Raw genomic sequence first — 15,364 nt, forward strand, 5'->3', positions numbered from 1 at the left:
GGTGTCTGGGTTTCACTGTAACACGTATTAGAATAATCTGGCATAATTTCATTAACCTCTGGAGAACGGAGTTCAAAGTGTGACCGATGTCAAAGTGAAAATCCGTTTGGTGGTTCCACCAGTGTCCCCTGTTATGCCCAGTAAAAATGACTGGAAATCTTGACACAACAGAGGCTCAGGACTGGAAGAGCAAAGAGTTGCTGGTAAAACTGGGCAGAGGTTTGTGGCTAGAACAACAGAGGCCTGAGAGGACAGGATTGCAATGGGAGAAGCAGGTTCTGAACATCCCCACGATGTGTCTTTCTGCACTCAGAGTGATCAGAGAGCGCAGGGTTATCCGGAGAGCAGAGAGCGGGCCTCTGCCTGCTCTGTGCTCTTAGCCCATTGGAACAACCTCCCTTGGGTTGGCTCTGCCCCTTTATGACAGAGCTCGGCCTGGAGAGAGCCATAGATTTGCATGAAGGGGCTGTTCTCCAGCTCTGGGGGTTTAAGAGAGAATCGGTGGGTTCCAGCCAGAGACCCGTTTGCCTCAGGAAGCCGAGCTTGTCTGGATCCACCATGGCCTGGGCCCCTCTGCTCCTCACGCTGCTCACTTACTGCATTGGTAAGGGGGGGTTGATTTGGTGAATGAAGCAAAATAAGAATTTATAACCAGCTGTCGCGCTGCTCTCTCTGCAGGCAGCGCTGAGAACGGCGGTTCTGCTCCGTGCTAGGGGGAGTTCTGATCAGCTTGTTTCCTATGTTTCAGGTTTCAGTTCCCAGCAGCTCCAGTCGCTGAAGACGTCCGAGTTAGTGTCTCCTGGAGGGACGGTGACCCTCTCCTGCAGCCTGAGCAGTGGGGCCATCACTGATGGCAACTACCCGCTCTGGGTTCAACAGAGACTGGGGAATGTTCCTCGGCTGATCATGTACAGCACAAGTACCAGGCCTTCGGGGATCCCAGAGCGTTTCACTGGCTCCAGATCGGGTAACACCATGTCCTTGACCATCACAGGGGCCCTGGTGGAGGATGATGCTGATTATTACTGTGCTGTGTGGACAGGGAGTGCTCACCACAGTGACACTGTCAGATGGGGAAGTGATACAAAAACCTCCCTCCCCACCTGTGTCCTGCTGGAAGCTGTGCTGGCTGCAGAGCCCAGGGTATGAGTGAGGTCTACCAGAGAGCTGAGCATCGCTCCCTGTGAAATCCACCTCCTCCCCCTCTGGACAGGGACAACTCTCTCCCTGCTCTCTGGATACACAGCGCAGGGGGATGACTGGTGCCTCTTATACTGACCGTGGGTCTGCTCCTGCTAGAACAGGGCAAAGCTTGCTGGGCACGTCAGTGTCGCTGCTTCTGGTTCAGAACCTGAGAGGGCATTGGACACGTAGATGAAGAGGAGAAAGAGATTAACTCCCACCCCTGTAAGGCCAGCTCCAGCCTACACCCAGCGCAGTCACTGTGAGCCGTTCCCTTGACTGCACGGACACCGGATTGGGCCCTTCATCTGTGCACTGGGGGTCGTAGTGGCAAAGAGAAGTGTTCTGGGCACTGAGTGAGCGGCAGTTTCTCTCCTTACAAACATCTCCATGGCACACAAACACAGCCCGGGGACTGGGGCCTCCCTTCTGGGACTTACCAATCAGAGTGGGACATCTGTCTGAAAGGTTAAAAACATCTGGGATGAATTCCCAGGTGTGGACGTGTAGCTGCCCTGGTATCACTGGAACGAGGGTGCTTTCTCCAGCTGAGAACGGACCCAGAGTGCCCAGTGCTGTGAATGTTTTATTATTTAGTTGATTCTTTCCCCCCTATTGCAGGCACCTACAAAACCTAAACTCTCAGCCCTAAATTATCGTGATAATGAATGAAATACACAATGAGCTGTCCAGGTAACCCCTGAGACTCTGATCCCATCCATCCATAGACAGGCACCAGCATGACCCCTCCTCCTGCCTCTCCAGCCCCCCAGTCTCCTCCCCAGCAACCTGGGGAAAAACCTGTGGCTGGGGCTTCACAGCATTGCTGGGAGACAATTCTCCTTTCGGAGAGGCTCCCATGTTCACAGTGCAGGCGACAACTCTCTGTTGGAGAATGGAAATGTGTATAGACAAGGATTATTGCTTCCTTGTTTCCTTGTGCTCCCCTGGCATGGCCACCTGTCTATGTGTCTCCACCTGACATCTCTTGTCTGCTGCACAGAGCGTGCGTTCTTTGGGTCAGGGTCCGCCATGTTGTTCTGGGTTTGTACAGGGCCTGGCACAATGGGGTCCTGTTCATGCCAGAGGCTCTAAGGTGCTACCGCAATGCAGGTAATCAATAATACTGTTCATGGCGTGAAGAGTCTCTCTTTTACTGCATTTCCTGCATAGCTCTTCCACACGGCCACTGACAGAGCCCCGGCAGCACAGCCCCTGTGCTCTGGGCTGAGCCCATAACGGTTCCCCCTGGGAGGAATCTTAGGCAAAGGAAAAGGTTTTGCCTAGGTCACAGACCTGTCATTTGGCCAGAAGAGGTCACTAGAGCTGCAGAAATCCCCAGGTATCTGGCGGTTCTGGTGGTTAGTTTGCCAGGCCTGGCTCCCCTCTCAGCAGGGGCGCTGGAACCATATTTATAGTGGCGATGCTGAGAGCCATTGAACCAAACTGTAAATCCTGCATAGAATGGAAACCACTTCAAGCCAGGTGGTGCGGCAGCCCCCGCAATCCCCCTAGTTCCAGCACCTATGACTCTCAGTCCACAGAACAGCGCAGTATTCAGTGGCTTTCGGTTGACTCTGAACACAGCTGACGGCTCTGCCTAGCCCGCGGTTCCCGTCCTGGGGGAGGGAGACTGGACCCAGAGGCATGTGATAATATTATAGTGGAGTTACAGTTACCCAGCCTCATTCCAGCTGGTTACCACAAGCAGACGGACAGAGGGGAAAGAGAAACAGAAAAGGAAAGAGAAGAAATAAGGAACAGGAGCTAGAAACTCCATCTGGGGCAGCCTGAGCTTCTGTGCAGCTTGAGCTTCTGTGATCAGTGACTGATCCCGCGACTCCTCTCTGAGCTCTCTCTGGTTGGGGCTGGTTTTGTGACCCTCGGTGGCCTGGTCCCAGTTTGAACTTGGCTTTTACTCATTTAGGGGCAAATTCTTCCCCCAGTATCCCAGACAGGTGCAGAAACTGGTCAGGCAGCAGAGCCTGAGAGATCCTGCCACGTGGAGGTGGCAGGAGACAGTGACACTGCCCAGATGCATTCCCCATTTCCCCATGGGCCCTGCCTGGGCTCCTCCATGCTCACATGCAGGGGGAGTTTGAGGTAGGGGCTGAAGCCATTGGTTCCGTGGCTATGGAGATCCACATTCAATTGCCCCAGGCAGGGGAGGTGCAATAGCTAGACAGGGGATTATGGAGCAGTTCTGCCCTTCCGTGGCAGGTGGGGGTAGGGAAGCGTCCATGCCCTCCCTGCACATGGGCTGTTTGCTCAGGTTGTGCCCAGCAACTAGGGGTTTCCCATAACAGGAGCGAGGGAGCGACTGGGCTGCAGGGGCCTGTTCATGCCAGAGACACTCCTTGTAATGCACTTGTGGAAGGGGTCAGGCAGGAGCCGCCTGTCGTGGGTGCTGAGCGATGTGTGTTCTACACCCCCAACCGATTCTCTCACCTCTCTATTTTCCGTTGTCCTCCAACCCACCCCCTGCCCATTGTGGTGCCATGTACATGTGCCCAGGGAGCCCCAGAGCTCTTTGTCCTCTGCCCCGCTGAGAAAGGGAGTGGGAGAGGCACATGCAGACCCCGTGAAGGCCAAATTACAGGAAGGAATCCTCAGCAACACCAGAACTCGCACCCATGTCTGATTAAACAAACATGAAAGCACTGATTCATTGGGAAAACTTCCATCCCTTCCAGCCATCTTTGCAGTGTCTTTGTGGCCATCGGGTAGGTGCTGTAAAAATTTAAAGCAGAAAGTACTTTACACTGAAGGAACCTACACTGCCTGAAATGGATACCAAACACCTTCACTTCCTTAATGAATAACTAAATATCAGTCTGAAAGGTTTTAAAGAGCAATGCAAACTTCTTCTATTGCTGAGAAGACAAACGGGGCTGGTAGCCCGGGACTGCGCTGCAGAGAGCCGTAGCCGTCAGACTTTTTATTACATCACTGGGCTGTAGCACACAATGGCTTACTGTGCTAATGGGCGTTCTGGAGACCTGGATTCAAATCCTGGTTGCATTTGGACTTTCAATGGTACAACGAGGAGCACTACCATAATCAGTTACTTCTTGTACGTGGCTGGACAAATATTAGGAATTCAGGGGTCTTTTTCCTTCTCTTCCTTAGATTTCTCCTCTTCTTCATTCTGCCTTGTTCCTCTGCTGACTCTTGATCCTCAACTTCTTTTGAATTTTTTTTCTTCTTCTCTAGAACATGCTCTCTAGCTAATGAGGAGGGAGTAGATTTGCATGAAGGGGCTGTTCTCCATCTCTGGGGGTTTAAGAGAGAATCGGAGGGTTGCAGCCACAGACCCATTTGCCTCAGGAAGCCAAGCTCATCTGGATTCCCACCATGGCCTGGGCCCCTCTGCTCCTCACGCTGCTCACTTACTGCGTTGGTAAGGGTGGAGGGTGGGGTTTCTCTGAATGGATCCCAAGACCAGGGGCTGATCACTAACTGGACTTTGGGTTGAAATCCCTGGGACTCGCTCTCTGATTTGGGAAGAACATTTCTCAGACAAGAGAGGCAGGTTGTGATTGGTTGGTTTCTGTTGCTCTCTCCAGGTTGGAGTTCCCAGAGTGCGCTGACTCAGACAAGCTCCACCATGGCAGTGAAACCGGGGGAGACAGCCGAGCTGCACTGCACGCTGCAAGGGGTGGATTTCATTAGTAAAAACCACCCATCCTGGTATCAGCAGAGATCAGGGAAGGCCCCTCGGTTACTGATCTATGAGTCTAGGAGCAGAGCCTCCGGGATCCCCGAGCGTTTCTCTGGTGAGACATATGGTAACAGGGCATCGTTAACCATCACTGGAGCCCAGGCCGAGGATGAGGCTGATTATTACTGTGCTGTGTGGACTGGGAGTGCTCCTCACAGTGACACTGTCAGATGGGGAACTGAGACGAAAACTCCCCTGTTGAACGAAGCCTTCCTTTTCGCTGCATAGCAGCTGCAGGCCAGGGTTTACTGTGCATGTCTCACTCTGATCTGGGGGGATGACTTCCTGTAGCGCTAACGAGGCAGTGACAGCCAGAGGTATATGGGTTATGAGACAGCCTCCCCCATTTTCCCATCTCTGCACTGGCTTCCCTCATTTACCCCCCATTCCTTTTCAGTTCCAGATCCCTATTCCGTCCCTTCTTAGTTCCTGCCCCCTTCTCTAGTCCCCCTTCAACTCCTTCTCAGATACCCGTAGAGACACCCCTTGTGAGTCACCTGCCCTTAGCAGCTGCCGTTGCCTCTCTGAGGCACCATGCACAATAATGGTCTCTGGTGGCCACAAGAGAACTGGCCACAGCCCAGCCAGACGTGTGAGATTCCGGTCGACGGGCGGGCGTGGCAGGGCTGCCAAAGGCTGACAGACAAGTAGAGGTGACACTTGGCAGCCCTGTCTTTCGCACTGGTGAGCAAATTCACAAAGGGCTTCCGTGGAGCTCTTCCTGATTTACACTGCAATGAGATCAGAGCCTGGCCAATCCACCCTAACACTACCCCAGCTAACGGGAGAGGGCTTCTTAGCTCTGCCTCACTCCTGAGAGACCTGCAAATGGTCATTGGAGAGAAAGACCCTGCATTGTTCTATGAACATTCAAACCTGTACTGGGCAACCCAACCCAACCCATCCCTTGAAGGATTTAACTCAGGAGTTGAACTGTGAATTTCATCAGCACTGCAGATTCGAACCAACCCTCAGAGCTAAGCGTCTGGAGCTCGTGGCCTGTGGAATGAAATTTGGTGTGACTGCAGCAGGACGCCGTCCCAGAGCAGATCCCGACTAGAGCCCAGCATTGAGAACACCCTGGATCAGCACCAGGGAACAGGGGTTTGCTCAAGCGTGCGTGACGCAGGCCACGGCCATGAGCGTGCACTGAGGACCTACGTGAGCACAGCGGAAGGAGGAGCTACAGACAGGGTAGCTGAGGATTAGGAGGGCTCAGTTTTATTAATGTGGCTGTACAGAGGGGTGACTCGTAACTCCAGCCCTCCGTGCCGGTAACAGTCGGTCGCTCCCCCTGACGTAGCAGAAATGGGCTACTCTGTGGAGATGCACAGAGAAGCTGTGAGCTTGGCAGGAGCTCTGCTCTTGGGACCGGCGCCTAGAGCCTGTGGAGGTCACTGAAAAGACTCCCCTTGATTTCCGTGGGCGTTGGATGAGGTCTTTGGAGCAGAGGGTACCAGCAGCAGGAACAACAGTCTCACCAGGGAAAGACACCAGTCATCAGAGTTATAAGGTTCTTGGGTCCCAAGGCCTCCCTCCATCCCCCACCGTCCATGCTTAAATCGTGACATGGACCATGAGCGATCCCTCCCGAGATGGCTCCTTCCCTGAGCTGCTCAGAGCTGTGCCCAGGGTGCGATTGGAACAGAGAGCGCAGGGCATCAGTCCCCTCCGCTGTGCAGACGCAGGGCCTGGCAGCACCCTGCTCTCCGAACATGCCCCCGGCCCACCTTAAGAGTCGCCAGGTCTTAATATCTCATTTCAACCTCCCCTGCTGCAGATTAAGCCATTCACTCCTTGTCCTACCGTGAATGGACACGGAGAACAATTAATCACCATCCTCTTTATAACACCCCTTAACATATTTGAAGGCTGTTATCAGGGTTCCCACCATAGTCATCTTTTCTTGTGCCCATTTTATTTACCTTGCCTCATCGGTATGTTTCTCCAGCTTTTAACATTTGTGTTGCTCTTCTCCGGTTTGTTTGCATCTTTCTTAAAGTGAGGTGCCCAACACTGGATACAAGTGCCAAATGGAGCCGAACAATTCTCTCCTGTGTCTTCAATACAACACTCCTGTTAATTCACCCCAGAACGATATTTGCCTTTTTCATAATTGCATCATGTTGGCACATATTCAATTGGTGATGGACTATAACCACCAGGTCCTTGTGAGCAGGATTCCTGCCGAGCCAGTTATTTCCCAGAGACAGTGGGCACAGCAGACCTGTGAAGAGAAAGAGGGGTCAACTGTGATGGAGAATCCCCTGGGATAAATGTGTCTGTGACTGGCTACGTGCAGGGCTAGAGGAGAGGAATCCACATGGGCCGTCTGCAGATATTTTCATTTGTTGCATCTGCTGAATGAAAGTCTTTCCACTCTCAGAACTGAGGCAGCCAAGTCCTGAAGCTCTGGGAGAATAGTTGGAAGTCATGGCTACAGGAATGGCCGGATTCAACTTTTCCTCCAGCCAATGACGGGAAATTTAATAAACTCCTTTTCCTTAGAACTGTAGGATGAGTTATTCCAGCAGCAGCCCCTCTCTCCTCCTCACAGAGGCTTCCATGCACTCTAGGGCTGCCAGCTAAGAAGCTTAAAACAGCTCCATCCATTACTCACTGTTCCTCTCTTGCGTAACAAGCCTCTGAGGGACACCCCAGAAGAAGGCTATTTTGATTGTGTGAACCATGTGTTAACAGAGAGCTGGTCTCAGTGATACGTGCTGCCCATTCACAATTATACAGACCGTGGTGACTTTCCTTGGCAATCACATAAGATCCCTCTGGCAACGCCACTGCATGGTGTTTACATGGGTGCCAGCAATGGGAAAGGATGGCACGTATTGTTAGTCTCTTTTAATACAGTTTAGCCGCTGGACGATAGGGGAGGAAGCAGCACCTGTGACCAGCCAGTTCTCTGCAGGACATGAGCAAGTGCTCCACAGAGCACAGGGTAGGACTCTGACTTAGAACCGCACAATCCCACATTCATTAGTGGGGAAGCCATGATCCGACAGCAGGGGAAACATGATGGAACAATGGGCTAGACAGGAATCAGTATTACCGAGTAGCTAGTGTTCCTAGAGCACTGTACAGCTTCAGAGCACTTTGCAAACAGTGACTGATGAATTCTCACCACACCCCTAGGACACGGGTGGGTTTTATTGCCCTTATTCCGCAACAGGAAGAAAAAAGGCAGAGGGGCTAAGTGACTTATCCAGTGTCCTAGAATGAGCCAATGCCAGAGACGGAAATAGAACTTGGGGCCTGTTCATTCACTCAGTGTTGCGAATCCCTGTGGCTTCCACCAGCCCTGCACTGAGGGGTCAGTACGGCTGTGACCGTGGGAATTTCCAGCAATATCCTGGACAAAACTTGTTGAATCAAGTTTAAGTATTTTAACAGCCCATTGTATTAAAAATACAAATGTCTATGGACCATTGCGGGATGGTTTGGAACTTGGTTCAAAGAAAACAGGCTTAAAGCATTATCTGGGAAGTACTGTGACCTTCACACGACCAAGCTGGACAATGTAGCAGGCAGGACTAATTTTCTGGGACGAGACATGTCTGCTGATCACCTGTTCTGTTAGGACATTTCAGAGACCCAAAGTGGGTTCTTCGGGGACCAGCTGACAAAGAAAGGACTCGTAAATAAATAGCCTGACTTTAAGTGGACTCAGGACCTTTGTTCTGATCTAGGAAGTGGACAGGAATTCCAGTCCAGGGAGGGCCCCGGTCCTTAAGGAAGGGTCGGAAGGAGTGGCACGGCCCAGAGCTCTCGTGGAGGTTGGGCTGGCAGGGAGCTCCTGTAAGCTGACTAGCAGGCGTGTAGGTTCTTTTATTGTTTTTCATGTTTTCTCTGGCATGCTTTTTCCTTAAGAATTAACTAGGTTTGCTTAGGAAGAACCGTGTGGTAAATTAGAAGTATGGGCAATTGCAATGTAATTAGTCTCTCAGGAGAAAGCAAGCAGGCCTGGAGAGGCAGACTGTCTTTTGCTGGGAATAGCACAGTGAAGGCAGGGAACTGTTCAGCCTGGAAATATCTTGGTCAGGACGGGGAGAGAGGTGGGGAGTGTGAGGAGTGTGAGGTGAGGAGAGAGAGTGTCTCCACTCAAGATAGTTGATGACTAGGGAGCCAAAAGCCTGAGGTTGGGTGACTAGGGCCTCTGGGTGCTCTTGTTTTACACATCATCATAATCCGACATATTGTCTTTCACCTCTGGGGAAGAGAGTTGAAATCCTGACCCAGGTCACCAGTGAAAATAAGTTTGGTGGTTCCACTGGTGTCCCTAGTTACGCCCAGTACAAATGACTGGAGATCTTGACGTGAGAGGCTCACGACAGGAAGAACAGAGCTGTTGCAGATATTCAGGTGGCTGGTGAAACTGGCCAAAGGCCTGTGGCTAGAATGACAGAGGCCTCAGGTCAGGATTGGAATGGAAGACACTGGTACAGACCATTCCCATGCTCGGTCCTATTGCATTTGGAGTGACCAGAGAGCACAGAGTTATCAGTGAGGCACAGAGCAGGGCTGCTCTGCCTCTCCCTTGGGTTGTCTCTGCCCCTTTTTGACAGAATTGAAAAGACAGAAGCCATTGAGCTAGCAGCAGATTTGCATGAAGGGGCTGTTCTCCAGCTCTGGCGCTTTAAGAGAGAATCGGAGGGTCCTAGCCAGGCACCCGTTTGCCTCAGCTTGCCAAGTTCATCTGGATCCCCCACCATGGCCTGGGCCCCTCTGCTCCTCACACTGCTCACTTACTGCATAGGTAAGGGGTTGGGGGGGGTTGTCTGCTGGATGAAACAAACTAAGAATTTATTATCTATAGTGCTAAGAATCTGTGATGTGCTCCGTGCTAGGGGGATTTCTGATCAGCTTGTTTCTCATGTTTCAGGTTTCAGTTCCCAGCAGCTCCAGTCGCTGAAGGCGTCTGAGTTAGTGTCTCCTGGAGGGACTGTGACGCTCTCCTGCAGCCTGAGTAGTGGAGCCCTCACTGATAATAATTACCCGAAGTGGGTTCAACAGAGACTGGGTAATGTTCCTCGGCTGATCATGCACAGCACGAGTACCAGGCCCTCGGGGATCCCAGCGCGTTTCACTGGCTCCAGATCGGGTAACACCATGTCCTTGACCGTCACGGGGGCCCTAGTGGAGGATGATGCTGATTATTACTGCTCTGTGTGGACTGGGAGTGCTCACCACAGTGACACTGTCAGATGGGGAAGTGATACAAAAACCTCCCTCCCCAGCCTGTGCCCTGCTGGGAGCTCTTAAACTTTGCACCGGGGGTCACAGGGGCAAAGCCAACGTTATGGGCACAGACTGGGTGCCAGTTTCTCTGCTAACAAACTTCCCCATAACACAGCAATACAGCCCGGGAGAACTGGGGCTGCCCTTTGGGGGCCTACAGACGTAGCGGGAGATTAGTTTGAAAGGCTCCAAATATATTCTGAATTGTCTAGTGGCGTCCATCCGTGTAGCTCCACTGGCTGCTTGGGGGCTAGGGCGATTTACAGAGCTGGCAATCACAACCGCAATGCCTGTTGCTGTTATCAGTTGGTTCTCGCCCCCCTGTCCAAGTGCCTGCAAAACCCTCAGCCCTAAAATGAATCACCAAATAATGAAAATCCTAGTGATCTGCCCGTGTGACCCCCGAGATCCCATCCAGCCATTAAAAGATACAAGCACGAACCCCTTCTGCTCCCCATCCAGCCCCTCCTGTGACCTGGTGTGCCTGGGGCAGCCCTCACTGAAAATACCAAGGTGAGGGCAGGCTGTAAAAAGGGAGAGCAGATACTCCCAAAAGTGGTGGTTAACACTGAAGTTAGACTCACCAATCAGTCACAAACTGTATTCCTGATCCCCCACACACCCGTTATCAAGAAGCTGAAAAAGAAATCACACAGCCCGTTTTATTGCATTCCAGTTCTCTGGCTCCCAATCAACACCTAGGTCTAGTACAGTGAGAAGTTATTTAAAAACTCTGCTCACATATACAAAATGTTCTTCTGACCCTAAAGGGTTAGCCACGTTACCAGATCAATAGGAGTTTCGATCTTACCCAAAATACTATGCTGCCTGCCAATCCTTTAGTGTCTAAACTAAAGGTTTATTATAAAGAAAAAAGAACAAGAAGAGAATTGCTGAATGGTAAAGCAAACACATACATACAGAGACTTCAAAGTCCATCTATCAGATTCTTAGCAGTACAGGTGAGTTTTCTGGCTTGAAATTCCCTCTGGAACTCATCCACAGCTTGGATGGGTCAGTCAGTCCTTTGTTGAGAGCTTCGGTGTGTAGAAAAGTTACTCCAGAGGTAAGAAGCAAGAATGAAGACAAAATGGAGATGTGGCAGCTGCCTTTTCTATTCTTTTGCCATGTGGCTGGTACTTCCTATGTCCCCAAACACGAGCTTTACAGCACATGGCATGGCATGTCCCTACATGTCTTGCTGACTGATAAGGTGTATCCCCTGGCTGCTTTCAGTGGGTTCATGGTACAGCTGATGATACTTGATGGGTCATCGAACAGGCTAGGCAGTGCTGATGCCAATCTGTCTGGGGGCGTCACCCAGCAACAAAAGTTTGGAAATACAAATATACCCTACGTATCTAGAACTCACAAGACAAAGGTGATACAAACCTAAAAACCAGATTATCATACTTGGCAAATTATAACATTTTCGCAGATACCTTACACAGCATATCTGGTCAGATTTATTGCAATTTTATAATACTGGTATCAATACCATCACAGAGCATTCTACATATTCCATACAGCATCACAGCCCCTCCCAAGCAGACTGGGGGAAAGCCCACCACTGGGGCATTGCTGTGTTACTGGGAGACAATTACTGTCTCATTGTTTCCTTGTGCTCCCCCATCAGTCCGTCTGTGTGTCAGCCTGTCTGTCTGTCTCTCCACCTGGTGTCTCTCATCTTCTACGTAGACTGTGAGCTCTCTGGGGCAGGGACTGTCTTGTTGTTCTGGGTTTGTACAGTGCCTGGCACAATGTGGTCCTGGTCCATGGCAGAGCTCCCAGGTGCTACCCAAGGCAGGTCATAACCAATAATGTTAAGGGGGGAAGGGCCTCCCTCTTACAGCAGATTCCTAAGGAGCTCTGCTCCATGGCCACTGAGAGAGCCTGGGGAGCACAGCTGCTGTGCTCTGGGCTGAACCTGTAACGCCTCCCTGGGAGGTATCTCGGGCAAAGGCAAAGTATTTGCCCAGGTCCCAGATCTGTCACTTGGCCGGAAGAGGTCACTAGAGCTGCAGAAATCCCCTTGTGTCTGGTCGCTGTGGTGGTTAGTTCGCCACGGTCGGCTCCCCTCTCGCCGGATAGCAGGGTGGAGCATGCAGTGGCTCTGGGATGACTCTGGACACGGCTGGCTGACGTTCCTGCTAAGCCTCAGTTCCCCGGCTGGGGCAGGGAGGGTGAAAGCACAAGTGAGTGATAATGTTACAGTGGAATTAGAGTAACCCAGCCTCATCCCAGCTGACTGGCACAATTAGAACAAGCAGACGGACAGAGAGAAAAGGGAAAAGGAAAGAGAAGAAATAAGGATCAGGAGCAACTAGTTGGAACTCCATTTCTGGGGGCAGCTTCAGCTTCTTCTGGGGGCAGCTTCAGCTTCTTCACTCTCTATCCCTTTCTCTCCTCCTCCGCTTTCCTGTCCCCCTAGACAACAGCCCTCAGGGGTGGGCACTGGCTGGCAGAGTTCTGGTCCCCCCTGAGGTCCTTTAGAGCATAAGAACGGCCATACGGGGTCAGACCTGTGGTCCATCAAGCCCAGTGTCCTGTGTTCTGACAGTGGTCAATGCCAGGTGCTTTAGAGGGAATCAACAGAACAGGTAATCATCAAGTGATCAAGGCTCCTTTGGGCCAGACAATGTCTAGCACAACCCGCGAACCCTGCAGGGAGATTTCCCTGTAACTGATTATTCACCCCAAGCCAGGTACTGTATGGAATGGCCCATTTGTACCACACTTTTATAGCCACATCAGTGTCAAATGCAAAAAGAAGTTATATGAAATGCTGGAGGACTCTGTGTCTCCTTGTGAGCACCAGGCTGACATGGCTTGACCACTGGGCTAAAACTAAACTAAAACCTCTCCAGCGCCTCATCAAGGATCTACAACCTATCCTGAAGGACGACCCATCACTCTCACAGACCTTGGGAGTCAGGCCAGTCATTGCTTACAGACAGCCCCGCAACCTGAAGCAAATACTCACCAGCAACCACACACCACACAGCAAAAACACTAACCCAGGAACCTATCCTTGCAACAAAGCCCGTTGCCAATTGTGTCCACATATCTATTCAGGGGATACCATCATAGGACCTAATCACATCAGCCATTCTCTCAGAGGCTCGTTCACCTGCACATCTACCAATGTGATATATGCCATCATGTGCCAGCAATGCCCCTCTGCCATGTACATTGGTCAAATTGGACAGTCTCTGCATAAAAGAATAAATGGACACAAATCAGATGTCAAAAATTATAACATTCAAAAACCAGTTGGAGAACACTTCAATCTCTCTGGTCACTCAATTACAGACCTAAAAGTGGCAATATTACAAAAAAAAACCTTCAGAAACAGACTCCAATGAGAGACTGCTGAATTGGAATTAATTTGCAAACTGGACACCATTAAATTAGGCTTGAATAAAGACCGGGAGTGGATGTGTCATTACACAAAGTAAAACTATTTCCCCAGGTTTATTCCCCACCGCCACTGTTCCTCACACGTTCTTGTCAACTGCTGGAAATGGCCCACCTTGATTATCACTACAAAAGGCTTTTTTCTCTCCTGCTGGTAATAGCTCACCTTACCTGATCACTCTTGTTACAGTGTATATGGTAACACTCATTGTTTCATGTTCTCTGTGTATATAAAATCCCCCTACTGTATTTTCCACTGCATGCATCCGATGAAGTGAGCTGTAGCTCACAAAAGCTTATGCTCAAATAAATTTGTTCGTCTCTAAGGTGCCACAAGTCCTCCTTTTCTCTTTACACAAACCATGGTACGTGTTCTGTGCCATCAAACGTAGACATGATATCTACCCTCCCTGTCCATGCCGCCCATCTAGGTATTATCTAGTGTATTTCAAATGAGGAGAAAGAGCAGTTTACAGAGTTGCAGAGACGCAAGCTGAGAGCATTATCTGCTTTATTTAGTAACTGAAGGTGGGCTGTGAATGCTGCTGCCCAGCTGTGCAGATGACCTCCCTGGGGACTGAGGTCCCGCAGTAGGTGCATCAATGGAAAGAGCAGACCCCTGTGACTCTTTGCTATTTCCATCTTCAGGGCTTTGTTGTTCCAGTGAATGTACATCAGCTCACTGAGGCTAGAGCCTCACAGTCCATGCTTCTGGTCCTGGAGATGGGAAAGTCCCAGGTTGCTGGTTTTCTTTTCACTGCTCAGGGAAGCTTGGATGTGGGATGGAAACTGCTTAAATCCTGCTCTGTCCAGCAGCAGGACATGTGAACAAGGGCCAGTCTGGGTTCATTTGATGACAAAGGCTTAATAGATTAAAAGGGTCTTGTCATCTCTCAGTATGCACAATGGCCACTGAAGGTAGTAGGAGTTCAGGTATGTCTAGGAGTTCAGGATTTTTCCATCTACAGAAAGGAATGGCAGGATATTATGGAGACTCTGCTTCATGACTTCTAGAAGAGATTTTCTGGGGGATTTTCTGGGAATAAATACAGAATAAACTTCAGTTTGCATCCATCTAATTCTCCAGAAAGTAGCAGAAAACCAATATTAAAAACTTAACTGGCTCAGAGGAATTCAGGACTTGATGGAGAGATGGACCTGAACTAAAACCTGGGTGTGAACTTCCCTGAAGTCTGTAAATGGTGTAAAGATTTTATACCCTAGTTGTGTGTATCAGGCTTCATTTTGCAATGGTCAGTGGGATGGGGAAGAGGAAAGCTCTCTGAAAAGTAAGAGCAGGCAGTGCTTAATTTGTGCCAGGGTTGAGCCCCATCACTTTTGGCTTGCAGTTCATAGCCCCCGGCTCTGGCCACTCTGGGCTTGCTGCATCAATTATGAATGTAAAAAAATTGCTTGATCTCCAGTACCTCATTGCTTGAGCCTTGGCATCTCGTTCATTATGAATTAAGCACTGAGAGCAGGGAAGTCAATAAACTAGTGTTTCCCCTTCATTGAGTTCAACTCACTTACAAGAATGATCCGTCCTTTACTGACTCAGGGGCAGGGAGGTGCAGACATCAGCAGCCAGTGAGCAGGGGGCAGATTTGCATGAAGGGGCGGTTCTCCAGCTCTGGGGGTTTAAGAGCGAACTGGAGGGTCCCAGCCAAAGACCCATTTGCCTCAGGAAGACGAGCTTCTCTGGATTCCTCACCATGGCCTGGGCCCCTCTGCTCCTCACGCTGCTCACTTACTGCACTGGTAGGTGGAGGATTTTGCTAATAACAGTTGTCATCA

The 15,364-nt window shown here is 50.5% G+C and overlaps 1 protein-coding gene and 1 pseudogene across 1 annotated transcript in view; both read left to right on the plus strand.

Moving 5' to 3' along the window:
- Positions 1 to 472: 472 nt before the first annotated feature.
- Positions 473 to 15,364, plus strand: part of LOC140898990 (immunoglobulin lambda-1 light chain-like) — a 207,287-nt gene continuing 192,395 nt past the window's right edge. Inside the window, exons 1-2 of the mRNA XM_073313692.1 lie at positions 473 to 604; positions 749 to 1,049. Of these exons, the coding sequence (XP_073169793.1) occupies positions 559 to 604; positions 749 to 1,049 (347 nt within the window). The 5' untranslated portion in view covers positions 473 to 558. The remainder of the gene's footprint in view (positions 605 to 748; positions 1,050 to 15,364) is intronic.
- LOC140898551 (immunoglobulin lambda variable 8-61-like) lies at positions 9,522 to 13,894 on the plus strand (annotated as a pseudogene).

This window comes from Lepidochelys kempii, chromosome 15 (genome assembly GCF_965140265.1).
Source record: "Lepidochelys kempii isolate rLepKem1 chromosome 15, rLepKem1.hap2, whole genome shotgun sequence".
NCBI lineage: Eukaryota > Metazoa > Chordata > Testudines > Cheloniidae > Lepidochelys > Lepidochelys kempii.